The sequence below is a fragment of the Thalassophryne amazonica genome, chromosome 20 (assembly GCF_902500255.1).
Source record: "Thalassophryne amazonica chromosome 20, fThaAma1.1, whole genome shotgun sequence".
In the NCBI taxonomy this organism is placed as follows: Eukaryota; Metazoa; Chordata; class Actinopteri; order Batrachoidiformes; family Batrachoididae; genus Thalassophryne; species Thalassophryne amazonica.
In genome coordinates, this window is record NC_047122.1 from 51756408 (window position 1) to 51771115 (window position 14708).

General features: G+C 40.4%; 2 protein-coding genes across 6 annotated transcripts in view; one reads left to right on the forward strand and one right to left on the reverse strand.

Annotated features, from left to right (window-relative positions):
- The window catches only part of LOC117502491 (N-acetylneuraminate 9-O-acetyltransferase-like), a 38821-nt gene extending 34279 nt beyond the window's left edge, over positions 1–4542 (forward strand). For both annotated transcript variants that reach the window (XM_034161545.1, XM_034161546.1), the window contains exons 15-17: positions 1592–1669; positions 1860–1952; positions 3232–4542. In XM_034161545.1, coding sequence (XP_034017436.1) covers positions 1592–1669; positions 1860–1952; positions 3232–3501 — 441 coding nt within the window. In that variant the 3' untranslated portion in view covers positions 3502–4542. The remainder of the gene's footprint in view (positions 1–1591; positions 1670–1859; positions 1953–3231) is intronic.
- A 1289-nt stretch (positions 4543–5831) lies between these two features.
- The window catches only part of sgce (sarcoglycan, epsilon), a 29466-nt gene continuing 20589 nt past the window's right edge, over positions 5832–14708 (reverse strand). For 2 of the 4 annotated variants that reach the window (XM_034161547.1, XM_034161550.1), the window contains 7 exons: positions 12910–13072; positions 12605–12819; positions 12158–12184; positions 11587–11775; positions 6575–6618; positions 6298–6335; positions 5832–6149 (listed from right to left, as the gene is read on the reverse strand). In XM_034161547.1, coding sequence (XP_034017438.1) covers positions 6099–6149; positions 6298–6335; positions 6575–6618; positions 11587–11775; positions 12158–12184; positions 12605–12819; positions 12910–13072 — 727 coding nt within the window. In that variant the 3' untranslated portion in view covers positions 5832–6098. The remainder of the gene's footprint in view (positions 6150–6297; positions 6336–6574; positions 6619–11586; positions 11776–12157; positions 12185–12604; positions 12820–12909; positions 13073–14708) is intronic. The other 2 variants (XM_034161548.1, XM_034161549.1) reach the window with 2 other exon arrangements.

The window sequence follows — 14708 nt, forward strand, 5'->3', positions numbered from 1 at the left end:
GTTTATTCTGCAGAAAAGGGCTTTAAGGGTGATTAGCAACAGTGGTTTTAGAGATCCATCTAATCCATTGTTCATTAAGTACAGGGTACTTAAATTTCGTGATTTGGTCGATTTGAAAATATTACAAACAATGTACCAAGCAAATAAAAATACTTTACCAACAAACATTCAAAATATGTTTGAGAAAAGAGTAAGTAGTTATAAACTGAAAGGAATAGAAGTCTTTAGAAAACCAAGATACAGAACCAGAGTAAAAGAACGGAGTATTGCAGTAAATGGTGTAAAATTATGGAACAATCTCAACAAAGAAATTAAAGAATTAAGGTCGCTTAAATTATTTAAAAAACGTATTAAACTAGATGTATTAAGTAAGTATGAAACTATAAAATAAGTTAGTGGGCTGTAAGGAAGTTAAAAAAAAATGTAATTTGTTAATAATGTATAAAATGTTTTAAGTTTAAAAATGTAACCTGTCAGAGATGTAATCTATTTAATAATGGTCATAATTCTGAAATAAGTCAGTGGTATGTGACAAGTTAAAGAAATACAATCTGTTAAATAATGTTGAAAAATGACGCTGGATATTGAAATATTGTATTGTAAAAAGGGGCAGAAAATATAAGACTTGTTCTTCTCTCTGCTCCTTTTCATTCTGGTAATGGAGATGCTTTATTTCTGCTTTTATGTTTTTTTTGTTGTTTTTTTTTTTTCTTTTAAATGAATGAAATAAATAAATAAAGGAAATGAAAAATGAATATGTATGTATGTATGTATATATGTATATGTATGTATGTGTGTGTGTGTGTGTGTAAAAACACACAAACTTACGGTATTGCCTGAATATGAAAGCTGCTGATGGTTTTGAGTTCGTAGTCAGACCTATTCGGTTCACTTCCATGAAGAACTTGCTAACAGATGGTCCAGTTGTTAGCTGATAAGCTTTCAATCTGTGTGTGTGTTTTTTTTCCCGATGCTGTTTAGATATTTATGGAGTATGTTCATGTCCAACTTGGTTTTTCTAATTGTGTATTTAGGTTTCTGGTTTGTAAATAATGGGATACAGGTTTCGAACTGATTGTCACGGTAACCAGTCGGATATGGGAAAATAACGGACCGGAAATCAGCCAGTCATAGCGTCGCAGCCTTATCATAAATACTGTTATCTCAAGAGGAGGCAAGGGATCATGAATCCCTGTCAACAAAGAGGCAAAAATGTAAAAGGAAGCAAAGTCATCACTGGTGACAGCATAATGCAGTCTGCAACCTCACCAGTAGATGACACTATACCCTACACACTGTAGCTTTAATATAGAAATACACACTTTTTTCAGTAGCTCATGGAGGAGTGTCTGCCATATGATATTGGATTTATACTAACTGAGGAAAGTATGTCAAGCATTTCCGCTTCTTTGTTGTAACTATGAGATTACGACCCATTCCCAGTGCTCTCCCCTTCACCCTACAGCTTTTCCCTCTGTGCAAAATGAAGAGAAAGGATGAAAGGGAGAGTACTGGGATGGGGTCTGTTACCTAAGACCTGTTACCTAAGTACTACTACTACTAAAGTTCCTCTTTCTTCCACTGATTCCAGACTTATTCCATATGGGCGAGCAGCTGCAAAAACAAAACAGAGTGCAATGAGATGCATCCTTACATCTCTGTGGTCCACGTAGGTTTTTATTTTCCATTTTGTCACCATAAGAACAAGCAAGAAAAAAAAAAAAATCAGCTACTGTTCTTTATCACTCAGGTGCTCACACCTAGAGTTGAATTTTATGACGGCATAGTTTACTTCCTTTTTGTTACTTATTCTTTCACCCACCAGACTATTGGCAATGTTGTTGCATTCTCATCCACAGATTTTGGCCTTCATTCTAATCAGGAACATTCCTGGCTACGCCCGATCTTTATATAGCTCCTTCTTTGCATGGTTTGGAAAGATCTCCTTAGAGGTAAGATTTGTTTTTTGTTTTGCATTTACATTGATTCTGTGTTGACCTTTGCAGTTTTATTACTGTGAATTTTAAGCAAGTAACACAAAGAAGAAAACTGTTTCACTTCCTTGTGTAGTACCTTCTTACCGCCTTTTTTTGACACTTGCAAACATTTATACCAAATTAATTAGGGCGGGCCGAGCCCTCCACAGTATATAATGGTCTTTGATCATAACCCATAATCCTTAGCTCTGGGGTTGCTTGTAGAAGCCCTGTGCTCTTTGGATGGATTTTTTTTTCCTTCTTCTCCCTAAACAGTAATGTAGTGCATATGGTAACAACCTTTGACTGGTAATGTGTTTCAGGGCAGATATCTGGAAAAATATCACTACAACTCTGTTTTGTGATGAAAAACTACCAGATTTTGCACAGGTAGTTTGATATACAGTACTGTGCAAATGTTTTAGGCATCCCAGAGTTATAATAATAGTGTTTGATCCCCACCCCTTTTTATTGGCATGTCAGCACAAAATCAGTTCCAACAAAAGTGAATATATGAGCTGTGTGTGTGTATATATATATATATTCCAATTTCTTGTAAGTGTGCTGGCTAGTAGAATACAGTTGCAAATGATCATGCAATATTAAAATGTTGGTAAAACACAATTACTCATACTGTAGTCACATTTTTCTTACGTTTTTGATGTCCTGTGGCTTTTACTCTGGTGCCACATAAATATTGAAAAATCACACGTAATTATTATCGTTCAGATGAAATTCATCACACATTTATTTATGTGTATTTATCAGGTTTTCAGAATTTTTAAATGGTTTTATAATGTATTAAGTGTGCTATATTAAAAAAAAATTATGTATCATGTCAAACAAATTTTTTTTATATATCAATGTTTGAATTCAGTGTGTAAGAAAATGCAGAATGTGTCTATGTGGCATAGCAGGGCAGATATGTGGAATTAACTTGTTTTATGGTAAAAAGGACAAAACAAAAAAAAATCTCTATATTTTTGGCATATATTTAAAAAAAATAAAATCTTCCTTGCCATGCTGAATACCCACCAGAACAATAAATGGCAAAATTCACAATGGCCGCCATGCCATTCCGGAATACTTTAAAAACAGTCTGTCTTTATTTCTGTCATACAGAAACAAATGAAGTGTTGTTTGTTTGTTTACATATTTAGGGAAAAACGTGGCACTTTTGCCATAAAATGTACAATGGTTTCACATATCTGCCCAACAAAGTTGGAATACTTACAGTAGTTTTTGTCTCCCTCAGCTGTTCATTTGCCAGTACCACATCTGGCTGGCGGCAGACACCAAAGGAATTCTGGTCCTGATTCCAGGCAACCCTTCTCTGAACATAATGGTCAGCACCTTCGTCTTTGTTTGTGTGGCTCATGAAATTTCCCTCATCACCAATGACTTGGCCCAGGTGGTCATCCCCAAAGACAGTGTGTCCCTGCTGAAGAGACTAGGGGCTGTGGGACTACTCAGTCTTGTCATACTGGGCCTAGACAGGGGCAGCCACACTCCACCTGGCACCTGATAGGGGGGATAATAACTCTTTGTGGGGATCACAACAGACTCGCTGATTTTACAATCGGGTGCAGGAGACCACCTCAGTGGTCTTTGGTGACAATGCAGAAACTGACAGGAGAACAGTAACTTTACTAAACTGGACTCTGTGTTTGAGCAGGACTACTGTGAAGGTCACACACTGAACAGAAAGATGCCCAGCAGAGGGGACTGGATCCTTTTGGGCCGGCGTGGAAAGGGATTGAAGAACGAATAAACAAACAAAACACAATGTTTACATCATCGAGTTCCAATAGAAGAAAAGATGACGGCATTTAAATAAGCAGAATTTTATTAATGACAAAAAGATGGAATTTTAAGGCCTCTTTTACGGCGTTGCTTCTACTTTTCCCATCATGTTAAAGTTTGTCACAGTCCTGAAGGGATCACCAGAAGCTGTCCGTTTGGAAGGAACAGTTTAATGGAGGCTGCAGCAAACCCTTTTTGTTCCACTGATCCATAATCTACTTATTCAGAAAAATATATCTCAATGTGCAGAATATGGACCAAACACCAGACTGTCAAAAGTAACATTTGGAGTGCAATTATAAAAGTTTTTTCCCCTTTTTGTTTTTGTGAGCATTTGCCTTGTGCTGAAAGGTACTTTGGTCACCTGGTGCAGCTTTGAGATTTATGTGATGTACAGTATTTAATGACTTAAATTAAGGCTATATTTTATATTTTTTCCTTGGTCTTATTTTGTACTTTATGCCCATGACTGCTGTTGTGAAGAAAATATTCTGTATATAAATTTGTAGCCATACCAGTGTGTCAGAGGATTTATCCGTCTAAGACACACCGCTGAGGTTTACATCCCAACGCCTGTCTGTCCTGTTAGCACACGTCAGTTTGTATATATTTGTACAAGACTTTATTTTGAGCATCACTGCTTTAGGCATATAAGGCAGACCTCAGACTATAGAACATAGAAAATGCTCCATGTTGCGCGCACACACGCTATTGTACAATTGCACTTGCAGCTAAAAATACATACCACTATTGCTGCCATAAAGATTTTGGTTATTGAATTTAAATAGCGAATACGAGACTGAATGCTTTTGAATATATGTTTTATCATTATTATTAAAGGTTATACAAATGACATTTTAAACACTTCCAACAACTACTTTGTAAAGATATAGTGGCGTGATGGTGTCCTGTGCAAAGAATGAAGGAACACACCCTCTGTGTGCTGTAATCCAAGCTTTTCTTCTCATTTTCATAGCTGGATCAGCTACGTGTGCACATTTAGTGCAGAGTCCCACACTGTGAAACCATTGCCCCCTCCAAATGTTTGTGAAGAGACGGTTGTGACTGTCCACATGGAAAATGACTGAGGATTAGCGACTTTCCAAGAAACCAAGTACAGAGGAGGTTAAAATGGCGTCTCACAAAATAAAAAAAGTGTTTGGTTTAGTGACACTAATGGTTTTTGGCTTCACAACACCTTGGTGAAAAAAAAAATTGTGTGTTTGGGGGGTGGGGTGGGGGGGCAATGGGAAGCGGGTGTTTTGAGCAAAGATGCTGGTGCTTTAGTGTGACATCTTGAGGCACTAATTTGTTTGTAGGACCTTTACAGCATCAGGGCCACGTCAGAATTAAAACCATCTATTTGGCAATGCACTGAGGTGAAGACATGAATATGTTCTTAGTATATATTGTTACCTTCATTATGTAATACTTATCATGTAAAAAAAAAAAAAAATTTCTGAACCAGTTTATCCTCAATTATTGACACGACAGATTGACACTTTTGTTTTGTAACACCTTTTTGTATTTTCATTTTTTATATAACAGTTCTCAAAGCATTTATGCTAAATTCATAACTTAATATGGTACCACTACAGACATTTTCTATACAATATTTGGGTATGTTTTCATTAAAGACTGACTCGTGTGGGATGTGTCAGAACCCACGCTGTGTTGTATACAAATTGAGTCGTATTTTTGGTAAAAGAAAATATTCGATTGGATTGTTATTTTCTTGACAGTCTCAAAAGTGGGTCTGAACAAACTTGTCATGTGATTTGAGGCTGTGTTCTCCAGTAAATCTGTGTTTATTACAAACCTTTGTCTCATTGTGTTGATTAGACTTGTGTATTTTTGTTGTGCAAAATTTGCTTATTGTATCAGGCCTCGATCATAAAAAAGTAGTAAGTGCACCCCTGTACAGGGTGTAATGTATCCATATTATTTATAAATGCCTTCATTCTGTTGTGCAGTCTGGATGCCTTCATAAAATGTGTTTTGGACAATTTGAAGACAAAACTCACTTTTAATCATAATTTTTTTATTATTGGGAAGAATTTACTTTTATGCAATTGCACTTAACACACACACAAATGCATTTTCATTTAAAACTGTAAGCCGAGGCAAGTAAAATACAAGTTTAACTGTACGCAAAATATCCTAATGTACCTCTGTATTCCACTAAGCTCTTTTCTGTGTTTCACGGACTTGAGATTTAACTGCAATGGGCAACTTTTATAGCGACTTCTGAAACACGTAGATTGGCACAAATATTAGAAAAACAAAATTCCAAATACAGACAAAGTCAGCTGTTCCACCTCACAAATTCAGTGCTTCAGCCACCTTCCTCTCTTCAGGAATACCATTTACCTGGAAGAAATCAGAAAGAAAAAAAAATTCCAACCAAATTCTTTTATGGTAACGTGCTGCCACTTCAATGAAGTCGTTGAGCAGAAACAGCTCGCTGGCTGACTTGTACTTCTACATAAGACAGCATGACCTGGACAGTAACACCTACCTCTAGCCTTCGAAATGTTGACATGACATAATTATCTCCTTCGTTAGCAGTAAACAGAAAGAGCAGCCAGTTAGTGGCAGCGTAACACCATGGCCATAGGGGGGCGCTCACACACAAACGCCTGGTTTGCTGCTCAGTTACTAACATACATTCCTGATTTCTAAGGGGACTTTACAACAGGTTTGGAAATTAAACTAAAGCCAAAAGTGTTTAATATCATGTACACAGACACACACACACAGAAGGACAAGAATATTTAAAAAGTAGTGGCACTAACCTGATGGCCGCTGCTGTGGTATTGTAATCTGGTTTTGCAGGTTCCTGAAATCAATATGTAAACAGAAATTCACGTACAATTCCTTTGGTGTAATGTGAGAGGTGGGCAGATTTTTAAATTACAAGGTTATTATGAAAAACCACATCCTTAGGTTCTTGGTCACCTCCCTGACTAAGGCCCTTCTCCCCTGATCACTCAGTTTAGACGGGCGACCAACTCTAGAAAAAGTCTTGGTGGATTTGAACTTTTCCATTTATGGATGATGGAGGTCACTGTGCTCAATGGGACCTTCAAAGCAGCAGAAATGTTTCTGTACCCTTCCCCAGATTTGTGCCTCGAGACAATCCTGTCTCGGAGGTCTACAGACAATTCCTTTGACTTCATGCTTGGTTTGAGCTCTGACATGCACTGTCAACTGTGGGACCTTACATGTAGACAGGTGTGTGTCTTCCCAAATCATGTCCAATCAGCTGAATTTACCCCAGGTGGACTCCAGTTAACCTGTAGAAACATCTCAAGGCTGATCAGTGGAAACAGGATGCACCCGAGCTCAATTTTGAGCTTCATGACAGGCTGTGAATACTTATATGCATGTGGTTTCTTAAGTTTTTATTTTTATTTTTAACAAATACTTTTTCCACATTGCCACTATGGGGTGTTGTGTATATAATTTTGAGGGGAAAAAATAAATTTCATCCATTTTTGAATAAGGCTGTAACATAAAATGTGGAAAAAGTGCAGTGCTGTGAATACTTTTTGGATCCACTGTATTCCTGCTGAGGGCGAGTGCTTTTATCACCATATACATTATAACATATCCATTAACTGTTTATTCCCACCAGAAGCACTTTATTTTTTTAAAGAGTGATGAGATTAAAAATTTCTTGGTGCCCTCACAGCACTTTTCTACCAAAAAAAAAAGACAAACGCTCATTTGGGACACGTGGCCTAACAGCTGACTTATCTGCTGCAGCCTTGTTAACCCCCAAAATGTGAATCAGCTGCAAATAATGAATTATCCACAAACCCTTAATTGCAAAACATGAATACTGAAAAATATCTCCCAAAACATGAACGCAGGTCTCAAAAAACATGAATATCATTCATGAGATTTTTTATATACACTCAACAAAAATATAAATGCAACACTTTTGGTTTTGCTCGTGTGTATATATATATATATATATATATACACACGCAACAAAAATATAAATGCAACACTTTTGGTTTTGCTCATGTGTATATATATGTATGTATATATATATATATATATATATATATATATATATATATACACGCAACAAAAATATAAACACAACACTTTTGGTTTTGCTCCCATTTTGTATGAGATGAACTCAAAGATCTAAAACTTTTTCCACATACACAATATCACCATTTCCCTCAAATATTTTTCACAAACCAGTCTAAATCTGTGATAGTGAGCACTTCTCCTTTGCTGAGATAATCCATCCAACCTCACAGGTGTGCCATATCAAGATGCTGATTAGACACCATGATTAGTGCACAGGTGTGCCTTAGACTGTCCACAATAAAAGGCCACTCTGAAAGGTGCAGTTTTGTTTTACTGGGGGGGATACCAGTCAGTATCTGGTGTGACCACCATTTGCCTCATGCAGTGCAACACATCTTCGCATAGAGTTGATCAGGTTGTCAATTGTGGCCTGTGGAATGTTGGTCCACTCCTCTTCAATGGCTGTGCGAAGTTGCTGGATATTGTCAGGAACTGATACACGCTGTTGTATACGCCGGTCCAGAGCATCCCAAACATGCTCAATGGGTGACATGTCTGGTGAGTATGCCGGCCATGCAAGAACTGGGACATTTTCAGCTTCCAAGAATTGGGTACAGATCCTTGCAACATGTGGCCATGCATTATCCTGCTGCAACATGAGGTGATGTTCTTGGATGTATGGCACAACAATGGGCCTCAGGATCTCGTCACGGTATCTCTGTGCATTCAAAATGCCATCAATAAAATGCACCTGTGTTCTTCATCCATAACAGACGCCTGCCCATACCATAACCCCACCGCCACCATGGGCTACTCGATCCACAACATTGACATCAGAAAACCGCTCACCCACACGATGCCACATATGCTGTCTGCCATCTGCCCTGGACAGTGTGAACCGGGATTCATCCATGAAGAGAACACCTCTCCAACATGCCAAACGCCAGCGAATGTGAGCATTTGCCCACTCAAGTCGGTTACGACGAACTGGAGACAGGTCGAGACCCCGATGAGGACGACGAGCATGCAGATGAGCTTCCCTGAGACGGTTTCTGACAGTTTGTGCAGAAATTCCTTGGTTATGCAAACCGACTGTTTCAGCAGCTGTCCGAGTGGCTGGTCTCAGACGATCTTGGAGGTGAACATGCTGGATGTGGAGGTCCTGGGCTGGTGTGGTTACATGTGGTCTGCGGTTGTGAGGCTGGTTGGATGTACTGCCAAATTCTCTGAAAAGCCTTTGGAGATGGCTTATGGTAGAGAAATGAACATTCAATACACGAGCAACAGCTCTGGTTGACATTCCTGCTGTCAGCATGCCAATTGCACGCTCCCTCAAATCTTGCGACATCTGTGGCATTGTGCTGTGTGATAAAACTGCACCTTTCAGAGTGGCCTTTTATTGTGGACAGTCTAAGGCACACCTGTGCACTAATCATGGTGTCTAATCAGCATCTTGATATGGCACACCTGTGAGGTGGGATGGATTATCTCAGCAAAGGAGAAGTGCTCACTATCACAGATTTAGACTGGTTTGTGAACAATATTTGAGGGAAATGGTGATATTGTGTATGTGGAAAAAGTTTTAGATCTTTGAGTTCATCTCATACAAAATGGGAGCAAAACCAAAAGTGTTGTGTTTATATTTTTGTTGAGTGTATATATATATATATATATATATATATATATATACACGAGGTCTATTAGATAATAAACCGACCCTTTTATTTATTTTTTTAACTATATGGATTTGAATGACGTGCGATTACATCAATCATGCTTGAACCCTCGTGCGCATGCGTGAGTTTTTTCACGCGTGTCGGTGACGTCATTTCCCTGTGGGCAGACCTTGAGTGAGATGTGGTCCCGCCCTCTCGGCTGAATTCCTTTGTTTCACACGCTGCTCGAGACGGCGCGCGTTGCTTTATCAAAATTTTTTCTGGACCTGTGAGGAATATCTGAGTGGACACTATTCGAGAAATTAAGGTGGTTTTCGGTGAAAAGTTTAACGGCTGATGAGAGATTATGGGGCGTTTCTGTCGCTGTAAGGACTTCCCACAGAGCGGGAATTCAGAGCCTGAAATGTGGAAGTTTTCAACTTGAAACGGTGAGACGCTGCCGCCTCGAAGCGCAGATCGCCGTCAGGCGCCGTGGGCCGTCCTTACGGCGACACTACCAGAACAAAATCTCTCATCAGCCGTTAAAATTTTTACCGAAAACCAGCTGAATTTATCGAATGGTGTCCACTCAGTTTTGCCTTACAGTTTTGAAAAAATTTTGATCAAACAAAGCAGCAGTCTCTGAGCCATTCCTAAACAATGAAAAAATCGACGAGAGGGTGGGCGACTCCTCACTCAAAGACTGCCCACAGGCAAATGACGTAACCGACAGGCGTGAAAAAACTCTCGCATGCCCACGAGGGTTCAAGTATGTCTGATGTAATCACACGTGATTCAAATCCATATGGTTTTTGAAAAAATAATGTCGGATACTTTCCTAATAGACCTTGTATGTGTATATATATATATATATATATATATATATATATTTTTTTTTTTTTTTTTTTTTTCTTTCTTTCAGTTTAAGTAGTTATGGATTTCAGTTGATAGATCAATTACTGCAGGAAGTCTTGATCGCAAACCATATCACCGCAAAAATTTTTATTTTTTTTATTTATTTATTTTTGGCGCTAGGGAGTCACAACAGCCGTCAAGGTGCGGAGGTGATCCAAGCAGCTCTCGCTTCTGGTGTCAAGCGTGCTGTAGTATAACCAGCAGGAAACCACTGTGTGCAGTGAATTTGGTGACACCACACTTGAATTTATTGAATTTTTTCTGGTGTCATTTTTGCACTTTGTAGATGGTCCCTACGCTTCCATTTTTCCACCGTCTGCTCGTTCAGGTCAATATTATTTTTCCAGTTCAGAGGGCGGATCATATGGATAAAAAATAAGGTTGTAGCTTGTTGTCGACCTTCCTGAGGTTAGAAACTAGTGTTTGTTTTTCTCCAACGTTTCTTATGATTATTGAGCCGTTTACCAGAGGGGGAGGTTTCTGTCCTCTGTGAGTTTGAGGCCTTCGTCCCCGTTTGACAGATGGACCATCTCAGTCAAACTCCTCACCTGACACTGTCCACGGAGCAGGACACACCCAGCGGGGCTGGGCGCTTGATACCAGAAGTGAGAGCTGCTCGGATCACCTCTCCCCACCAATGCGTTCACGTTTCAGGAGATATTTGTTCAGTATTCAGATTTTGCAATTAACGGTTTGCGGATAAGTAACGATTTGCAGCTGATTCACATTTTGGGGGTTAACAGACTTTTGTGTGGTGGTTAGAAATGACTGACAATATTAAACAGCAGTGGTGTTTCGACTCCAGTGGCTGTGCTACATGTGTGTCCACCTCTTGGTGTGAACGCTTATTCAGCTTTTGCACCTTGCGCCCCAAAAACTAAGGACAATACTGTCCGTAACCTGCATTGCTGAGCCCAACCCTGAACTTCCAAGGTCTCAGCAAGGCGTAATGTACAGTAGCAAGTTTGATCACGATGCATAAAACCATCAAGTTCTTACAAACACTGGCCTTCATACGCTGGCTCCTCGTGGCCAAAATGCAAATTGAAATTCTAAAATGTCAGTGAGGTGACCGTGTGCACCATTTTTCATGTCAACCATCCACAGACTGATGTGGTCATAGTCAAGCAATTCCTGGACCTACAGCACCTTCACTAGTGCAGCTGCTAAAAACAAACTCCAGGACTCACGTCTGTGTCTGCATGAGGGGCATGCTGGTGGTTTCGTAGTTATCGGGGTGGATGGGCGGCACCACCTCGCCGCTGACTGGGTTGAAGACAGGCAGGGTGGACAGTGGCCAGGAGATCTCCCGGTTCTTAGACATGCTGCGCAGCTCCTTGGTGGACTTGTGGATGGCGCTGTGGTGCACTAGTTGAATGCTGCAGAAGCAAAACAAAGCTTGTGTTGTCGTCTTACCAAAACACGTTTCAAATATCTGAAGATGCGACTCATTAGCACCACAAAGCTGAGCCCGACAACTGATTCATGCACATACGACACATACATGACACTGTTAAGACCGAGAAACGTCTGTCTGCTTTATGTGTTCTTCATCTTTAATTTGGCTTAAGCTCATTAACGCCCTACAGCTGAACATTACGTTTTCGAGCAGCCCGTTGGATGAATGGATATCGACACATAGATGAGTTCATGAATGTGCGGGAATAACCCGTCAGTGACAAAACTGCAAAGCAAAGACAGAGGGCGGGGCTACAAGGAAGCCAAGGTAAAAGAAAAACACAAGAGAGGTGAAACACTTACTCTGGTGTTTGCATGTTTCTTTTTTCCCTAGAAACAAAACACAATGGGATGAATTAAATACTATATTAATAGTTAAAACGACATCTAGACAAGCAAATGGATTGTAGGGTGGAGATGATTGGGTGGGTGGGGGTGTCTCTCCCAGCCTGTAAATAATGCATCACGGACATATGGATGGATTGATGAATGGTTGAGCATCGATGCTTCACACACTTGACAAAATTAACAAAAACCTGTAACACAAATATATGGGGGGTGCATTAACACCAAACAGAGCGCACAGCTGGATGGTCATGACAAGCTGCATTTCCAGTCCAGATTACTGCTCTTATTTCAAACGATGCTAACTGCGCCCTGCGCTACACGTCCAGATTCTCATTTCATGCTTCAGTTTGTGTACTTTTACAGCCGTTACTGCGCCAAAGTATAAGAGCAAGGCACACTTACAACCCTTCCCGTCGGCAGCACATAGTGTAGCCGAGGATGAAGAAGAGCACCAGCGCCACAGCGGAGGGGACGGCCAGCGTGACGATGAAGTCCACAAAGTAGTCGCGGCTCTTCAGAGACTCGGACGGCGGATTGTACTCGCCGAAATCGGACAGGATCCCCGGACCCGGGTCGGGACGGTTACTGTACACCATGACAACTTTGGTGATGTCAACCTGAAGCAGGAAGAGAAGGTTCACTGAGCACGAATGAGCAACTCCACAGCTTACGCAACCACTCAACATCCTCTTGTGTTCAGTCCTCACCAGAGAAATCTTACACCAGTCGATGTGAAACTGGGCTCTGAATTTCTTGTCGCAGCTGATGATGGGTTCCATCTCCTGACTGCAGCGCAGCTGGTTGTGTGGGTTTTCCACCTCCCTCAGGCAGGAGGAGAAGGGAACATCGGCGCCGACCATAACGTACACACTGGGGACAGGAGTAGACGGGTTTCAAACACTACAAAACTGTCCTGAGCCCCACTTTACATATTTATCCTGCTGAGGCCTGGAACTGAAAGTCTTCCCTTTTCTGTCAACTTAAACACTTTTGGATCCTAAGGGCCCTGTCCCACTGGCGTGTAGGAGGATTTGCGTATGGATTGCGCACGAAATTGGCCCATATTCGCCAAACATCCGCAATATCCGTGTAACATGCCTGTATGAGTCGGCCATCATCCGAACACGCCCGTGATTATCCGCAGAGGCACGCATGTCCGCAGCCAGGATTTTTGAGCTGTTCAAAAATCTGGATGCGGATAATATCCGCCTTACATACTCCATATATACTCAATTCATACACAATACATAATCACTCTATGCGCTAAACCCAAAGTACTATATGTGGCAGAAAGCGACATACCTGCCAGTCAGTGCCGGTCCGGCTGTGTAAATCCACAAAGACGTAGCTGCTGCAATCCAGGACTTTTATTTAACACCAACAAAAGGAAGAGTTGCTGTTTATAGCCACAACTCATGCTGAGGTTTGTTTTCTGTGACACTCTCAAAAAAAAAAAAAAAACACGGTCTTACACCCCGAGCGGCTTCCCCCCTCCCACTCCCCAAACTCATGAGCAGTTAACCCTCGCATGACAAAATGAACATTGACTCTGTGATCAACTTGTCCAAGTCCAGCAAATGCTCCAGAGCCTGTACTGTTGGTGTGAACAGTGATGCTGACGGCCCGAGTGCGCTGCTTTTATGACCGCAATGAAGAAGAAGTCAGCAGGTCAAAGAGCCTTTTCGTATCGTGCACCCACCCTGGTGAACAGTCTTCCTGCAACCGTGAGGCAGTCCAAGTCCGTGGACATTTTTAAGTCAAGACTCAAAACCTATTTTTATTCTCTTTCTTATGGATAGTTTTTATTTTTATTTGTTTTATTCTTTTACTTCTGTTTTTATTTATGTATTTGATTTTTTTTTTAATTCATTTTTAATTATTTATTCAATTTTATGTTGACTTGTTTTATGTAAGGCGCCTTGAGACGGCTTTTGCTGTGATTTGGAGCATTATAATCTAATTAAATTAAATTAATGCAGATGCCGTGCACGTGTGCATTCATAATACACCTGTAATACTGCCGTGATAATCTCAATGTGTCGGATCAGTTTCCTCACTACATGCGTTATATAACCGTGACTGTTCATCATATATTCGCTATATATTATTAATATATCCGTAATTCATACTGGGACATTTGTCATTTTTGGTCATTTTTGTTGCGGAGACAACGAACGCCCGCAATTTGTATACTCAATTCATGCGCAATTAATCCTCTCCCCAGTGGGACAGGGCCCTAAGATGTCAGTGTTATGGTAGTTCGTTTGGACAATTACTATTTCAGAAAGAAAAAAAAAACAAAAAACAATCTGTCAGTGAAGAAGGCCAAGTGTACTTATCCAACTGACAACAGACTGCTGCTCTCAGAGAAAACGACAACTGGCGCTTGGTTTGCAGAGTTCCCACAGTTTTCGGCACCCTAGAATTCTTCAATTACTAGTGCACTGACACCAAACTGGACCCTAATTTACATTAGCACAGTATATTTAAAGAAGAAGAACAGCAT